The sequence below is a fragment of the Vipera ursinii genome (genome assembly GCF_947247035.1).
Source record: "Vipera ursinii genome assembly, chromosome: 1".
NCBI lineage: Eukaryota > Metazoa > Chordata > Lepidosauria > Squamata > Viperidae > Vipera > Vipera ursinii.
In genome coordinates, this window is record NC_139512.1 from 78,348,526 (window position 1) to 78,365,594 (window position 17,069).

The following is a 17,069-nucleotide window of genomic DNA, read 5'->3' on the forward strand; positions in this document are numbered from 1 at the left end:
ATTAATATAATATATAATATAATCCCTACCCCCCAAAAAATAAGCCCTAATTAGGACTCCGCCCACCCCATCCCACCACGCTGCCACAATGAGGCAGGAGGCAGTGCAGCACATCACACTGCTGCCTCCACAAGGCAAGGCAGATGGGGGAGGGGCTGGAGCTTCCCCTTACGCCCCACACTCGCTTCCTTCAGGGCTCCCCCAGCCAGGCCATTCCTTGCTCGGGCGACCTTTTCTTTCACTCCCCTCCTGAGCTGGACTGTCATGCTACGGAGGATGGGCGGGGTAGGCCCCGTCTCCCTCCGCTGTTTTGGAGCCAGGGGCGAATGAAGGCGAAAGGCTCTGCTGCTACTGGAGGGGCTTTCTTCACATTTCGCTCCACAGATCACATGCCCGGTGGCAGCTGCCGCCTCCTTCTCTTCCGCTAACTCTCCTGTGGCTTGTGCTGTGCAAAAGCCTCCCCTGCTGCCTTCCTCCACCAGCCCTCTGACGCCACCACTGGAGAGAATGGAGAACAGGGAGCGGAGTGGCTCTGCGCAGTGATACAGAACAGAGCAGAGTACTTGCTTTCCGCCCTGCATCGCTCTGCATCTCCCTTCTCCGTTCTGGAAATGGCAGCCCTGTTTCCTGCCGCTTCTGTTACTGCGTTGTTGTTTTTTTTAGTTTTGCCAGCTTTGTTCATTTCTGTCTGTACATTTTCCCCTGCTCTCTGCACCTGTGTTACTATCTTATCATGTAACCATAGTGAATGTCACATGTCCAGCCATGTTATGGTTTTACTCTGTTTTGTCCTACTAAGTGCGCATGTCTAGAAAAAGTTTTCTCACTTTTACTTTGTCTTCTGCCTAATGAGAGATGTAGTCAGCTAGGAGCTTTTCTTTTGCTTTCCAATTACAAGTTTTATATACAGTAGAATATGCCTCAGATTTCTTTCTTTGATGTTCACCATGCATCAAATGAATCATGGTTTGTCGCCCTCTGATAGGGAGCTATTTATTCCCTGACAGCTTCTCCTCCCGAAAGCAAAAAATTTCAACACTAACCTGCTTTTCAGCTCTGGCGCGTTTCTCTCCTGCTGCAATGAAACTGAGTTTGTGGGACTAAAAAAAGGTCAGTCAGACCTTCCAACTTCTCACGAAAAAAAAAAAAATCTCATGAGAAGTTGGAAGGTCTGATTGAACTGTTACTGTTTTTCTTGTATATATGAACTGAAAATTACTCTTTGTATTTGTCCTTGTTTATGATGACAAACACTTGTCAATTAAGGCTTGCTGAAACTGCCTCAAAAGTCTTAAATCAAAAATCGTTTCAAAACAATTTAACCCTGTTTCAAAAAGCAGTAATATCCAAACTGAGAAATCATAAACTATACTCAGTTATTATTTTAGGATTATAGGAATTCATATATTTTACCTGAAATATTATTCAGATATTTTGATGCATGTATACCTTTATACATTATACATTTTACCAGTTCTCTCACTCCAATAAGGTTTTTTTTTTTTTACATAGATCAATGGATTTAGATAACATGTGGATACAATTAGATAATCTTTTAGAGGATAATATGACAGTACATTAAGCATTGGAAATGAGAAAAGAACAGGATGAGACACTCACCTTTCTACCATGTGTGTCTGATCTAAGGATAACCCATCGATGGCTGTGCATTCTGGACATTTGAATTTCTTTCTGGGTGTCACCTATATAAAGGCAATATAACCGTAGACTTAACAGTCAAACATTAATCTCGCTACTAAAAATGCAATTTTTAAAATGCAATCTATGTGGTAAATGAAAATCAAATACTATGGAGGGGGAAGAAATACATCCATATCATTTGCTTCCATCTGCCTTAGCTGACTGCACAGTTCAAAGTAGCCCAATTTTTTTAAAAAATAAAAAATAGTCCTGACGGGGTTTTGCCTGCTGCAAAGTGGAAAGTAGCAGTGATGACAAGTTCTTAATTCCTGTTTAATGACTGTTTTCTCACTGCCAAAGTTCCTGTATAAACACCATTTGTTCTTACAGCCATAAAAGTGATGAAATATAGCCTCCCCTACTTCACTGTAACCTTAATCCAACAGACACACTTCACTCATTTAGCGGCTGATTGGCAAACTCTGAGAGGCTCTCCCAACTGTACAACATAGCAGTGCACTAGCACAGTTTGGATCTCTCACAACAAACACACACGCTTTATCTTTTAAGGCTTTTCTCAGAAACATAACCACCGGTCCGGGCAAAAGTTGATGGACAGGCAGGAAAACAGACCTTGTTAACTGAAGAAATGCCTAGAGGCCTCTAAATCTCATTCCAAGTTGTCACATTTCAAAATGAACTGAAAGTAAGATTCTAGGCCAAAAATGTTATTGAAGCATATCAGGAAATTCATTCAGGGATAAAGGTTCATATAAAGACTGATCTTGCAATTAATGTTTTTGCAGTGAACAGTCTTAATAAATCAGCTTTTGCAGCTGGGGTAGACAGGGATGGATTGTTTGCTCCCATCCTCACCTCTCTTAAATCGTGTTTATTTTATTTATTTATTTTTAAAAAGGCTTAATTTTCTGCAGTTAGTAAGAAAACTGAATTCTGCAATTATCTTGTCATAATGGTAACAAGCAACAGAGTATATTCGTAAGCAAAAAAATGTATGGATGTGGGGAACTGAGTCTTTTACAAATAGATGGGATCATCTTCAAAATGAATGAGTAATGAGAAAAGAGGCACAGAGCTCTATTAAGCTCATATAATCCTGAGATCTATGACTCTGCTACATCAGGGGTCCCCACCCCTGGGCCGCGGCCTATTCGGAATTGGGCCACATGAGTGGCTAGCCACAGCATGCACGCATACGCAGCTCAATTTATGCAAGTGGCAGGGTGGTGGGCAATTGCGTGTGTGCACGGCGTCCCACCACTCATGCAAATTGAGCTGCGTGTGCACACCGGCCCACCACTCATGTAAGGGCTGTGTTTGCACACACGTGCGTGCTGACCCACCACTTGCACAGCCCAGTTTTCCTCTCCCCCCACAATCAGGCCACCAAGCCACAAAGGTTGGAGACCACTGTGCTACATGATTGATCCTGAGGAACAATTGAATAAAATCTCACCTTAATAACCGCTTTCCCAGTTACATTGGCCACCAGAAAATTCATGGCAATATCTTCACAATTCATATGCGCATCCACCCAGTTTTTGATGTCCCCAGGCATTTTATACGTGTATAAGTAATTAAAATACTGAAGGAGGAGAAAATAGCATAGAAAGGAGAATGTTTTAGTATTTATCTGAACAGCATTGAGGCACCAATTAAACTTTATGTGAAATGAGTATCTAATGTGCTAGTTTATCTAAAATGTATTTTTAATGTTTAGATCACACCTTATTAGGTGCAGTTCTGTAATTCCACTGAGCAGTAGAGTAACATCACTGAGGCATATAATACCAAAGAATCAAACCAAATGAGGATGATGTTTTAAATGGTAAGAGAACGATTAGACACGTATTCCAAAGACACAGATGTCTCTTAACAAAAAAACCCTCTTTGACTGACATTTAGCTAATAGGAAGAGAGATCTCTAGGACAACAGACAACTGAGTAAGTACTACATGAGGCCCATCTATGTGGGAATAGAAGGTCTTTAACAGCGCAAGATATTAACACTAAACATTTCATATAATTTAATTTTTAAGTATAATTTGTTTGTTTTTTTATTTAACCGGTATATTATGCTACTTAGAACTTTCTCCCATTTAGTAGTTTAGAGAAGATACCACCAAATGCATCAATTTGTTGTTAAAAATTGCTAAATAATTCTTCTCTCAGCAAATCGGCTTTGAAATGTATAAATAACTGGAAAAAGTTATTAAAAATTCTTTCTGAGAATTGTAATAGGGTGAGAGAAAAGAGACCCCCAAGTCATAATATTAGCCCCATTTTGAAGCGCTGAATTTTAGCTACTTTAAATGTAGCCTCCCCTATGCTACCTTCCAAGTGGATTCTAAAATTTTCAGAAGTATTTCTAATAACATAGTATATAAGGCATCTTTCTGTCATTCAAAGGTAAGTAATGCCATCATGTGGAGATACAATAACTTTTGCTTTTACTAAAATACCTATAACCATGTAACTACTAAATTCAATTTTATGCTAGGATAATTTCAAGTATTTTATCAAAACAGAATTACTGAACTTTACATATTTTATGTCTATATATCATGATTTATATATCATATATCCAAGAACAGATAAGGATCAATGCCACATTTTTCTATAAGCTCTTGATTTCCTATTTTTGGATATAAGAATGATTTTCCCTTGACCAGTATTTCTCAACCTTAGCAACTTTAAGATGTATGAAGTTCAACTCCCAGAATTTCCCAGCTACAAATTTGTGGGTTGAAGTCCACACATTTTAAAGTTGTTGAGGTTGAAAACACTGCCCTAGTCAATGGTAAGCAAGTTCCTTATTTCAGCTTCCCATCTGTTTTGGGGATCAACTCTTTACCTTGTGGTAAAAGGCTGCCCCTGTTAGCACCATTGAGACTTCATTGGTCCACTCTGATTCATACTTCCACTTATTTGTTTCATGGTCCCACAAATGCAGGCGGCCAGGATATCCAACTAATCTGTCAGGAAACTCTCTCCACACCTGCGGAATACCATAAGTCAATCAATTTATTTCAGTAGCACAAACACAGTTAAGATTAAATATATTGTTAGAGAAGCAAGCAAGAAATGAATGAAAGTACTGCCTACTGTAGTTAACAGAGATAGCATCTCCTTCTCTAACATATACCCACCCATCAGATTTATACCAGTTGTTCTTGGTGAATGCATCTTAGGAATGACTCTTTGCTTCTAAAGTAATGATCCACAAGCTCTTCTTGTATTTAAATCTTCTGCTCTTGTACAAAAGAGAAACGTGTCTCCAATACTGTGGCAATGTATTTATTTATTTATTTACTTACTTATTTTATAAATTTATATAGCTGCCTATTTCACAAACATGATTCTGGGCAGTGGACAAAGTTAGAAAAGAAATAACAAAAAACAACAAATAACAATAAAAAATTACAACAAAAAGCATTAAAAACTTTTACAACATTATAAGTAGTAAAAAAAAAAACCAACCATTAAAACTAGAAAGCGTAATTCCAAAAACAGATCAGAATGCAACTAGTTCGGCAGAAGTGGTTTTAGGCAGGGTAGGAAAGGGAGAGGTAAGAAAAAGCCAAGTACATCATCAGTAGCTATGGAAAAGGTGGGAAAGGAGTACCACTTAAGGAAGTGATGGTGAACCTTTTAGAGACTGAGTGCCCAAACCTATGTATTGTCGGGAGCTGGGTGGGTGTAGCCCATTGGGTGGGTGTGGCCAACTGGGTGGGCATGGCCCATGGGGTGGGCGTGGCTGCGGCGGTAACGGCAGACTGGGTGGGACTAAAAAGTTCAATCAATAAAATTCCAACTTTGCGAGAACTTTTTTTCCCCCCGCGAGAAGTTTAAATTGATTGATTGAATTTTTTTTTTGCACACGGCAGCAGCAGCCTAAAGCTGAAGGCCTAGGATCTGTGGCATGCGTGCCATAGGTTCGCCACCCATGGATTTAAGGGATTGCAAAGACTTTTCATCCAGTAGATCCAAAGGCATCTCTAACTCACCTCTGACTGTCTTGCAATAGTCGTTATTATGAGCAACTGATCTACTCTAGGCATTATTGGGCTTTTGATGATTATGATGATATGCCATCAAATTAGTATCAACTCTTAGCAACCATATAGATGAATTTCTCTAGGATAAAACTGGGGCCATTTGGTGGTCATAATTCCTCTCACTGACTGGTAGGAAGTGTTCTGTTCCCTATCCTAATTTCTAGCTGACAATCTGGGAGTTAGGATCGGATTCTCAGCAGTATATAGAGGCAGGTAACTTGCTTTTCAAAGCATTACGCTAGCATGTCCAGCACTGCAAAAGATAAATGGACATAGATTCATCAATAAAACACCAATTATGAAAGTTACATTTTGGACACATAGAAATGCAATAAATTTATATACTGCTTTCAGGGAAGAAGCTGTTTCAATCCCCAGTTTTATACACAGGGAATTGTTAAGCTTTTTTTTTTTTTAAAAAAGAGTAATTTCCAGATTTGAAACAGCAAAACCTGATTGAAAGCAACACTAGACTCATTCTCTTTACTTTAAAAATTGTAAGTATTTCAATATCTACTTCATTTTTGTGCGTGTTTGCTTTTACCTTCTTGTGAAGTAAAACAAAAATTGCTGGGTGATTGGCAGAAATGTTGCACAGTCCTAACTGCTTAAGAGCCCAATATCTTCTATCAACGCAACCTGAGGGGTATCTTTTTCCTTCATGCAAAACCTCCACTTAAAATCACAGAGCTATAAATATGCTTCTGCATCTTTAAACAAAACAGCTTATAAAGTCTGTGTTGCTCTTGTTTCAGTAGTTTTGCACCGTGCAATAAATTATTAGGAATCCTAATAGTTCACTCTTAACAAGTAAAAATGTCTGACACTTTGAGTGTTACTTTAATTTTTATGGCTGAAAGTGTACAGAGATCAAAGCACCCCTTTTCTTCTTTTTTTTTATAAGTAAGCTTGATCGATAGAGCCAGACATGTCTGCGCTGATACAAAGTTCAACCACATGTTTAAAAATAGAGTCTGGAGAATAAGGAGTGGAAGAACTTTGCCAATATCCAATTCCAAATATTTTTTCCTGACTGAAGCAAAACCCCTAAAAAAGAAATCCTCCTTGTAACATTATAGGTTGCTACTGTTCTTACAGATTCCCTTTGCAAAGTACTAAGGAATCCTATGGACACTTTCGTGGCGAAATATATAAACAGATAAATAAATTACTAGAGGCTGAGGACAAGTTAAACATCTGGCAGCCAGCTCAGACCTGTCAAGCAGGTCAAAGACACTCTGGTCTGAGAAAGATTGATCTGCAGCCACTGATCTGTAGGTTGAAGGTAGAAAATACACTTATACCTCTTTCCCTTTATGCTCTTCTAAAGAGGACACTTTATCCCTACTATTGAAAAAAAAACACCTTCTGTTATATTGGCATTTGGTAATTTTAATTTGGAGAATTCACATTACTGGAATTTTGTATCTATCCAGATTTGTTTTATGAAGTTATTTAAAATGCCCTTTGTATATTTTACTGCCTTAGAGAGCAAAATTATTTTATGAACTGGAATTCGTTATTTTCAAAAACAGCTTCTGTAAGGTGCGCCACTCAACTGGAAGAAGCTGAATCCGAGGGGCACCAAGTTCATGCAAGGATTTATCCAGGTTGTTAAGCATTTGCACAAACTAAGCATCTGGACAACACACTTCAGACAAAATAGGCAAAAAGGTCCCAGAAGTTCAAGTGCAAGGCTTGGAGCTGCAGTTCACTGATTCAGTTGATGAATTACTGTAATACCTTGGAAAAGTAATTTAGCATTCTCAATACAGTATAAGCCAAACTGGCGCCTATTTATATACTTTCTTAATGTATAATGGCTTGTTCAAATTAGATCAATGTACATTTAAAATATCCATATCATTGAACTATCTTATTTCCTTTTAAAATGCATTATTATTTAGATAGATTGGTAGCTAGAGTTTGTGTAGGTGAGAGAGACAGAGAGGGTACAGAGAGCTTGATGAAATATAGACATACTAACTTGTGTCTAACAAGAGGAACCTAAACACAGTATAGAACATGAATATAAGAAATGTAGAGAAAAATTCCTTATTGCTACAGGTTGTCCTTGATCCACAACCATTCATTCAATGACCATTCAGAATTATGGCAGAACTTAAAGAAGGCACTTATGACCCCCAAAGTTACAGCCATTGTAGTGCCCTAAAGTTACATGATCAAAATTCAGGCACTTGGCAGCCTGCCCACACTTAGGACTGTAGGAGCACTTCAGCTCTCCCCATCTGCCTCTCTGCCCCTCTCCCCCACGCCTCCAATCCATGCCTTTTGGGCCAACTCACCTCCACCGCCCCTGGCCTCTTCATTGACCCTGCTATCTTCTTGCTCCCAGTGCTTACTAAGCATGTCTAGCCTGGCCCTTTGCAAAAGTCGCTGCTGGCCACACAAGGCTACCTTCCCTAAATTGTGCACGGTGGTTTCCTTGCAAGACCTGGTTTCATGTGGCCAGCAGCAGCCACATGAAACCAGGTTGGACATGGTTGGGCATGCCTCAGCAGCAGAAAGAGCAAAGACATTGAAGGTTAGCTAGGGTGGTGCAGGGCAGGATGGCAGGGCTCTCCAAATGCAGATTTTAGTGCCATGAATTTATACCACATAAAATTAGCAGCCTTCTTACCTCATAGCCAAACTGCAGCTCATCTGAGGTCAACATGATGATATCATCATCAATGGCTAACACAGCCTCTGTTTCAATCTCAGCATAGGGGAAGAATCGATTACTCAGTTTATTTTCTGTGGTTCGTACAACTGTTAATGGAACTCGAACTTTAGGCCAAACCATTTCTGCAAAATAAAAATCAGAAGTAGTTTCTTTGCATTCCTACGTTTAGCTGACGTTATTAGCATAACTCTCTCCAAAGCAAGTCCTTTTATTCAATGCCGGTACTGAGGAGTGATAGAACTAGGGCTCCCATATCTGGATTGCAAAAACCTGGACAATCACTAGATGGCAGCAAAGAGATTGTTGCACCCAAGTCATGAGTTCTAGAGACAGGGTATCCCTATCAGAAGACCCCAGCAGCATTTGAATTGAAGTTTCTAGATAGTCATAAACTGAGTCCTACACAGAGTAAGATGCAATTCATTAAAAATGAAATGTCAACATATGAAAAGAAGTTCTTTTGATTTCACAATGGCTTAGGACTGCACAATTCTTTGGTAATATAGCAGACTATCAATAGAAGATGAATGAAGCTATTCTAGAAATCTCTCTGTATACTTCAAGAATGAAGGGCATTATCCAATTCGATTCAATTTGAATTCTGTACTGTCTCAGTTGTATCTGTTCTGTGGGTATGAGAAAATGGGGAGCGGAAAGAGAATGTGCTACACAAATTGGTGACTACTTTCGCAACACTGATTATATACTAAAATATTCAACACAAGTCAACAAAAGGTGCATCCTATACTGGGCTCACACTGATTTATGGAACATGGAGACCTATCCCAAATAAGATTTTTTTCCCTATATCATTTCACATTTTGATATGAAAATGTGAACACCATTCTAAGCAGAGACTGCAAGTAGCTTTATGTAAAGCTGGCAGGGGTCACCGTTTCCCATTATACGAACATATATGTGTAGAACATTCTAAGTTCCATCATGAAAGAAATACTGGCAAAGACAGCCATGGTAGGATATCCATGCTTGCTGCTAGGAAAATTATGATGCCGTAACTTACATAGAGTGCCCTTAATGTGCATATAATGTTCTACACACTTCTGATGTTGGCATCCAAACATAATACCGGAGACAGCTTCCTTAGGAAAACTGTATCCTTTTCCAAACCACACTAAAAACTATGTAAAGAAAGTTTACCTTGGAAGAATTTGGAGGGCTTTCTGGCTTGGTAACAAAAAAAAGTAAAAAAGTACAGAGTGAAAAGGTTTGGAAATATCATTTCAGTTTCTTACCCCACCTACTTTTGTAGGTGGCCCCTACAAAACCGCTTTTAACATTTTTATAGCTCTGTCAGTGAGGTCTTAGACCAATTTTTAAAGTTTATTATTATTTTTATTTATTTAAAACATTTCTCTAGCCGCCCAGCTGATGTCAAATTCTGGATAGCTCCCAAACAACAATTAAAACAGCATCAGTCACAATAGCATAGTACATACATCTATAAAAACCACTTATTATTTATTTATGAATTAATTTTTTTATGCTAGCCATCTTCCCTACAAGGTGACTCATAAATATGAAAAGAACCAGTTTGGTCTAGTGGCTAAGGCGCCAGGCTAGGGAGTAGGAGACTATGAGTCCTAGTCCTGCCTTAGCATGAAAGCTGGCGGGGTGTCTCTGGGCCAGTCATTCTCTCACAGCCCACCTCACAGGGTTGCTGTTGTGGGGAAAATAGGAGAAGGAAGATATGTTGGATATGTTCGCCACCTAGAGTTATTTGTAAAAACAATAATGAACAGATACAAATAAAGAATAGAATAGAATAGAATAGAATAGAATAGAATAGAATAGAATAGAATAGAATAGAATAGAATAGAATAGAATAGAATAGAATAGAATAGAATAGAATAGAATAGAATAGAATAGAATAGAATAGAATAATAGAATAGAATAAAGTACCACCAAAGGTATACCTTAAACATCTTCCTTAAATCCTCTTATCCACCTCATTCTATCCCAGTGCTTGAGGGGAAAAGACAGATCTTAAGAGCTTTTTGGATGGCTAGGAGAGTAATAGCCTGCCAAACTTCAAGGGAAAGGGTATTCCACAAGGCAGGAGCTGCCATGGTAAAGACCCCTTCCTAGTTCCCATACAATTCCAATGAGAGTAACAGAGGTTACAAATCCACTGACTTATGATCATTTTTAACACTTATTATTGTTTTAGCATGCCCGTGATCATGCGATCAAAATGCGGAGGCTTGGTAACTGGCATGTATTTATGATGGTTGCAGTATCTGAGGTTTTATGATCACCTTTTGTGAACCTCTGACAAACACAGTCAATGGAGAAGCCAGATTCAACTAAGAACATGTTATTAACCTAACAACTGAAGTGACTGACTTAACAACTGGGGCAAGAAAGGTCATAAAACAGGGCAAAACTCAACAACTGTCTTGCTTAGCAATGGAAAATTTGGGCTTAATTGTGGTCATAAGTTGAGGGCTACCTATACTGCCAACATTGGATCGTAAAATTATAAATTAGAAAGCAGGCACAGAGGCAATCAGTTTATCTCCTGCAATATCCTGCAAATTCACATACAAATACCTCATTGGAAAGAATTATATACCTTGGAAAGGCCTGACTGAATGAACAGTTGGGTCATTCTCTGGGATTTGGTACAATCAGTAGAGGCAAAGATAAACCTCTATCGGCTTTGGCTATTATGTAGAAAAGGCACAACTTACCATATTTATTTGTGCATTAATGGTAGTGTCTGTAAGCTAGACTCAGAAGCTCTGCCTGGTACCAAAGCAGCTGCCTATTGCTCGTGTATCCAAGTAGCATATAACCTCTATTCTTTATTGGCTAGGTGAGACGATAGTACTTTTTCTGGATTCACTTAAGAATTTTGATGGTTACGTATCAAGATTCAGGTTAGAATCAGGTTTTTTGGAAAAGCTACTTACACTTTTCTGAAATTGCCTGAGTTCTGAGAAGCCCAAGATTATACGCCTTTTTACAAGGCTTGTATAAACAATATAACAATAAGCAGCATACAATAAAACCAAATTAGAAAAGAAAAAAGAAAAACAAGATACCATAATAATAATAATAATAATAATAATAATAATAATAATAATAATAATAATAATAATAATAATAATAATAATTGACTCAGCCTTCCATCCTTCCCAGGTAGGTAAAATGAGGACCCAGATTGTTGGGGGCAATAAGCTGACTTTGTAATAATGCCGCTTGCGGGGGGGGGGGCAAAAGCCCTAATAAGCAGGCATATACATAGAATGAAGGCTACTGCTAAGCTTGTAAGCCGCCCTGAGTCTTCGGAGAAGGGCGGGATATAAATGGGATTAAAATAAAATAAATAAAAATAAATAAATAATAATAATAATAATAATAATAATAATAATAATAATAATAATCAGAATAGAGCTGGAAGGGACCTTGGAGGCCTTCTAGTCCAGCCCTCTGCATGATGAACCTAAACTGTTCTCCGCCTATTCTAATGAACACTATCATTAGTTTTGTTTTTTTATCATTTTGCCTATAGTTTGCACATATATTTTTTTTTACTTTATATCTTGATTATAATTAAGCAGTAATAACAGAAAGTTCTGTTTTTAAAGATATGCGATCACAATACAGCAACATTATAACAGTGTGGATAAACTAAGAGACGTTATTGCTACTAATACAATAGCCAAATGCAATTTATTGTAGGCCATAACGAGCAAAATTACCTTTGATACCTGCTTATAGATCCTATCTATGCATAGCAAAAAATATAACAACAGAACAAGAGAATCCAGATCGGATTTGTTCAAAGTCAGAAATATGTTCCTTGTATAGCAATAGCCAGGATATCTTGCTTTGATACTCAACCAGGTTAACAGTCCCAGCTTTACTATTACCAATTAAAAGAAAATAGCCATAAAGTGCAGATACTACCGTAGGGAAATAAACAAGACCTTATCATTGACAGCAGTGTGCATTACTAACTTCAAACTCATTCCTTGTCCTAATCCATCAGAAACTTCCTGGCTTTAATAGGCTATAAATGGTAGAGGCTTTGAAGTCCAAGGATTAAGAGCTACAAGAGACAGACCCAATGAAAGACTTAGTGAAGTCAACTTCTGCTGTCCTACCAAAAAGCTAGGGGGAATGAACTGTATGCATTTGAATTAAAACCAATTAAATTAAACCCTTCAACGGCAGACCAAAAGATTCCACAAGCTATTCAAGTGTTAAAAATACACAGATGAAGGGGGTAGCCGGCGGTCACAGAAGAAAGTTATTAAAATATATACCTATAAGATAACCAAATCTCTGTAAGAAGCAAACCTATGACCTTCAAAGCCACTACTTTTCACAGTTAACACACACAGATTTTTCATCAGCAACCAACTAATGGCTATTCTAAGAGTTAGTGTAATGGGCAACATTTTCAACATAGCAAACAGCAAAATCTTATTTCGAAACAACAATGTTGCAATTATTGTGGATACATTGCAAGTTCAGCCACTTAAATACAAACACACAGCAGTACAGAAGCCACTGTGAGAAACCACTAAAATGCTTCAGACTTCCCAACCTATGTTTTGTTTTACCATTTTCACCTATCAGTGATAGGGAAACAGACTAGCTGAGGAAACCTGAGCATTTATGTGTTATTTATTTACTTATTTATTTTTTTAAAAAGATCTGTATAACCCACATGCAGTATACGAAGAGGACATAAAGAAGAAATCAGCAATGTGGCAAATAACTGTTAAAATGGTAGGAATACAAAGAGCAAATCACCACAAAGCTATTCTAAAAGGCTTTAAAGACAAACTGCTAGAAGCTAGAGACATAAAAACATTTTAGCCTGGTGCCTAAAACAAATCAGTGTTGGCGTCTGGCAAATATTCATCAAGAAAACATTCCACCCCACTAAACAGCAAGTAAAAAATGTGGTAAAACCCAGGAGGACAGCAGGTTCTGTTCCTCACCCCCACCCCAAAACACTTCTAAAAAGGTCAAAATTCTCAGTAAATAGGCAGGTCTTTATCTGTATGTAGAGCTATCCAGTGAACATGGCTGGGAAAAATTATTCCAGTAACAGAGATATATTCAGTAACTGTCTGATATAAATTCAATTCACAAGAAAACCTTCCAAGTCAATTAGCAAGTACATCTGAGACAGCAAGAATCATTTGTTCCTTAAAGGTAAAGGTAAAGGTTCCCCCGCACATGCATGCTAGTCGTTTCCGACTCTAGGGGCCGGTGCTCATCTCCGTTTCAAAGCCAAAGAGCCTGTAGTAACAGGTGCTCACTCTGCTACGCGGCACTCGGGATTCGACCCACCAAACTGCCGACCTTCTGATCGACAAGCTCAGCGTAAATAAGAACTCATGATACAAAGATCAGTTATTCCAAGTAGTGAACAAATACAGTTCCAAATCCCACCATAAAAATGAGGGCAGCCATTTTTTCTTGCTCCTAATACTCACACACCACTGTATAATCTACTTCTATTTACAGAAACATTCTCGTTTTCAGTACAAACCTATACACTCTCTTCATTCAGAATTTGGCCCACTACCACTAGAATTAAAAGTGTTCTCCCAAACATTTGAGCTATGTATCTGACTTACCTTCTGGTGGAACCTTATTCTGATTGTTCCAAACAACTAATAACTTGGAAAGACTTGGAACCTTGGAAACTTCAGTGATCACTCGAAAGAGACTTTCAACACGGTCGTATGTCAAGACAATAGCAGTGAAGCCTTGTGACTGGGGTGGGATCAAGGGGAGAAACAGTGGATTGCTTACACTGCTCCATTTCTGGAAAAGGAAACAGAGAGAACCAAAATAAAAGTCAAGAGTAATTTTAATAGGGAAAAAATTCAAAAGCACAAAGGAGATCATTTTAATGAGTACCTTAATGAATCCGAACAACAAACCAAACAAATCAAAGAAACATGTCTTTCAACAGCTATTGCTATGACAGGCAGATGACCCGGAGGCTTCAGCTGATGCAGAATGCGGCTGCACGGGTAGTTATGGGAGCACCCCGATACTCCCATATTACACCCCTCCTGCGTGAGCTGCATTGGTTACCGGTTGCCCTCCGGGTGAGATTTAAGGTGCTGGTACTTACATTTAAAGCCCTACATGGCTTAGGCCCGGGATACTTGCAGGACCATCTGCTGCTGGGAACGAATTCCCATCGCCCAGTACGCTCACACAGAGAAGGCCTCCTCAGGGTACCGTCGGCTAGACAATGTCGGCTGGCAACCCCCAGGGGAAGGGCCTTCTCTGTGGGAGCGCCAGCCCTGTGGAACCAGCTCCCCCCTGAGCTTCGGATGGCCCCAGATCTCCAGTCCTTTCGCCGCGGCCTCAAAACACTCCTTTTCCACCTGGCTGACCTGGACTGACAGGGATTTAATTATGTTTACAATTTTAAACTCTAATTTTTAATTTATTTTAATTTTAATTTATTGTACAAAGGCCTTTAATTTTAATTTTATCTTAATTTCTGTATTTATTGTATATTATTGTTGTTAGCCGCCCTGAGTCCTTCGGGAGATAGGGCGGGATATAAGCCCCATTAATAAATAAATAAATAAAATTAAACGTTACTTTTTATGTATTTTTAGTTCTTGAGCAAACCATTCAGTGTATTTAAATAAGCTGGAGAATGCTGAAAGATTAGTGGAAGGCACACTAGAGCATTTTAAAGTTTAATTACTTTGGATGGCTTCTGTCCAACATCTCTCTTCTAAGATGGCTGTTATATTAATTATAGGCTAGGCCAATAAGCAGCCGAACGCCACAATTTTGGAAGAACATGAAATAATGACAGGCAGTCTCATAAACCTGGCAGAAAGTAGGCACGAATAAAAGGGAAAGACCTTCTTTGTCCTATATAGAAGAAAAAACATTAACTTAACTAAAATAGATTTGTTTCATGGTTCTAAACATTAACTACGTAAGCAGTAAAAGTACATAAGAAGATATGTACAACTTCACACTTATTTAGTATCCTTTGGCTTCATCAAGAATAACCTCTAAATACTTTAAAGTTTCATTTTTCAGTGCCGCCAATATAACTAACACAGGATACAGATGCCATTAGCACAATAACATGGAATTGCAGAAGAAAACATTTATGAACACCTTTTTCCTTCCTAGTTACTATACTGGCATGAAAGATGAAAGACAAAAGTAATAGCATAAGTACAGAAAAAGCAGCTATATTAATGGGGGATCACTGAATCTGGACTCAATAAAAACACTACGAAAATTGTGGCTGGCCAAAAAGGTTTTTCACTGTTTTAAAAGTCACAATTATCCAAAATACCATAAAATATATATCTAAAAGATCTGGGCAAATAAATTTCTTTGCTTAATATATGAGCTCTTCTTAAATTTCATTTCCATATTAAAACCCCCAAAGTATATGGGATTACACTCCAAAGTGCATGACAATGTCCATATGTGGAGAGGACAAAGAATACACACAAACTGTATTGTTAGAAAATTGCAGTAATTTGAATAGTATAGTGGTATCTGTCTTAAGACCAATGGAAAGATGGTATAATATACTTTTAAAATCTTCATATTTCCTCTGACTGCCTCCTTTTTTTCCTTCTGTAATACTGCATATAAGGCTTGTTTTTTTTAAATGGAATAGCAATTATGCAATCCCTCTTTTTTAAAAATTCAGTAGTCTGAAAAGGGACATGCAATGTATTTTGCTGAATATGAATAAAAATGTCAAGGAGAAGATGCCTCCCAGTAGATCTTTATTCCTGGTAACTGCATCTATGCTATTTTTCCCCCAGAAATAAAATAATTTGCTTTAGAAGATAAAATGACTAGATCCTCATTTTAAATGCTGATACGTGGTCCATATGATTGCAGCTGTGTGCAAAACTCCATGGCTTATCCTTGGAACAGGATGAACTAAGCATTCCAGGACTGGATTATCCATTTCCAAAAGTGTATCTTCCCAAACAGGAAGTGGTTTGTGATGTTCTGGACATATGATTAAAGATCAGGAAAAATATCTTAAAAGTAAGGCTTGTTTGATGGAGGAAGATCAGTCTATGAATTCCTTGATAATAGATGGTGAATTCTTGGTGTATAATTTTAAATAGAATTTAGCCACTCATCAGCTTTGTAGTAATCATTTCTTTTGCATAAACAAGCTTGACCTGCTGATATTTGAAGCCTCTTCAGACTCTACAATTTTCTATTCTTCTTTTCCTCATAAAATCAACTATTAATTAAAAATGCCAAGAGCAATTAAAAGAGAACAACAAAAGCTAATGCTACAGTAGAAACCTAGCTCCCAGATGCTCTGGATTATGAATTACATCATACCTGACCACTGGCCTTGATGGCTGCAGTTTATGAGAACCATAATCCAAAACATCTGGAGGGAACCAGTTGCCTACCTCAGGTTGCTATAATGCAAACAAAAAAAAAAACACAACTAAACCCACATAACAGAACTCTCATCTAATACTTCACTGATAAAAAAATAATGCAGCCATGCTATCACCTCAAAAGCTTCCTTAAATAGACCCACTGTTTATTTGGCAGTAGAATGAACTCAAAATATACTGCCCCACCCAGGTTAACAGTTGCTTCGATTGGAACATTTTCATAAGGAAACACGAGGAAATAAC

General features: G+C 38.1%; 1 protein-coding gene across 7 annotated transcripts in view; it reads right to left on the minus strand.

Annotated features, from left to right (window-relative positions):
* Positions 1-17,069, minus strand: part of EXT2 (exostosin glycosyltransferase 2) — a 94,376-nt gene that overhangs the window by 22,628 nt on the left and 54,679 nt on the right. For 6 of the 7 annotated variants that reach the window (XR_014494449.1, XR_014494450.1, XR_014494451.1 and 3 more), the window contains exons 9-13: positions 14,028-14,217; positions 8,362-8,528; positions 4,517-4,660; positions 3,119-3,247; positions 1,621-1,703 (exon numbers count right to left, since the gene is read on the minus strand). Coding sequence is in view for 2 of the 7 variants with exons in the window: in XM_083379570.1 (XP_083235696.1) it covers positions 1,621-1,703; positions 3,119-3,247; positions 4,517-4,660; positions 8,362-8,528; positions 14,028-14,217 (713 nt within the window). In the remaining 5 variants the exon portion in view is untranslated. The remainder of the gene's footprint in view (positions 1-1,620; positions 1,704-3,118; positions 3,248-4,516; positions 4,661-8,361; positions 8,529-14,027; positions 14,218-17,069) is intronic. The other variant, XM_083379571.1, reaches the window with a different exon arrangement.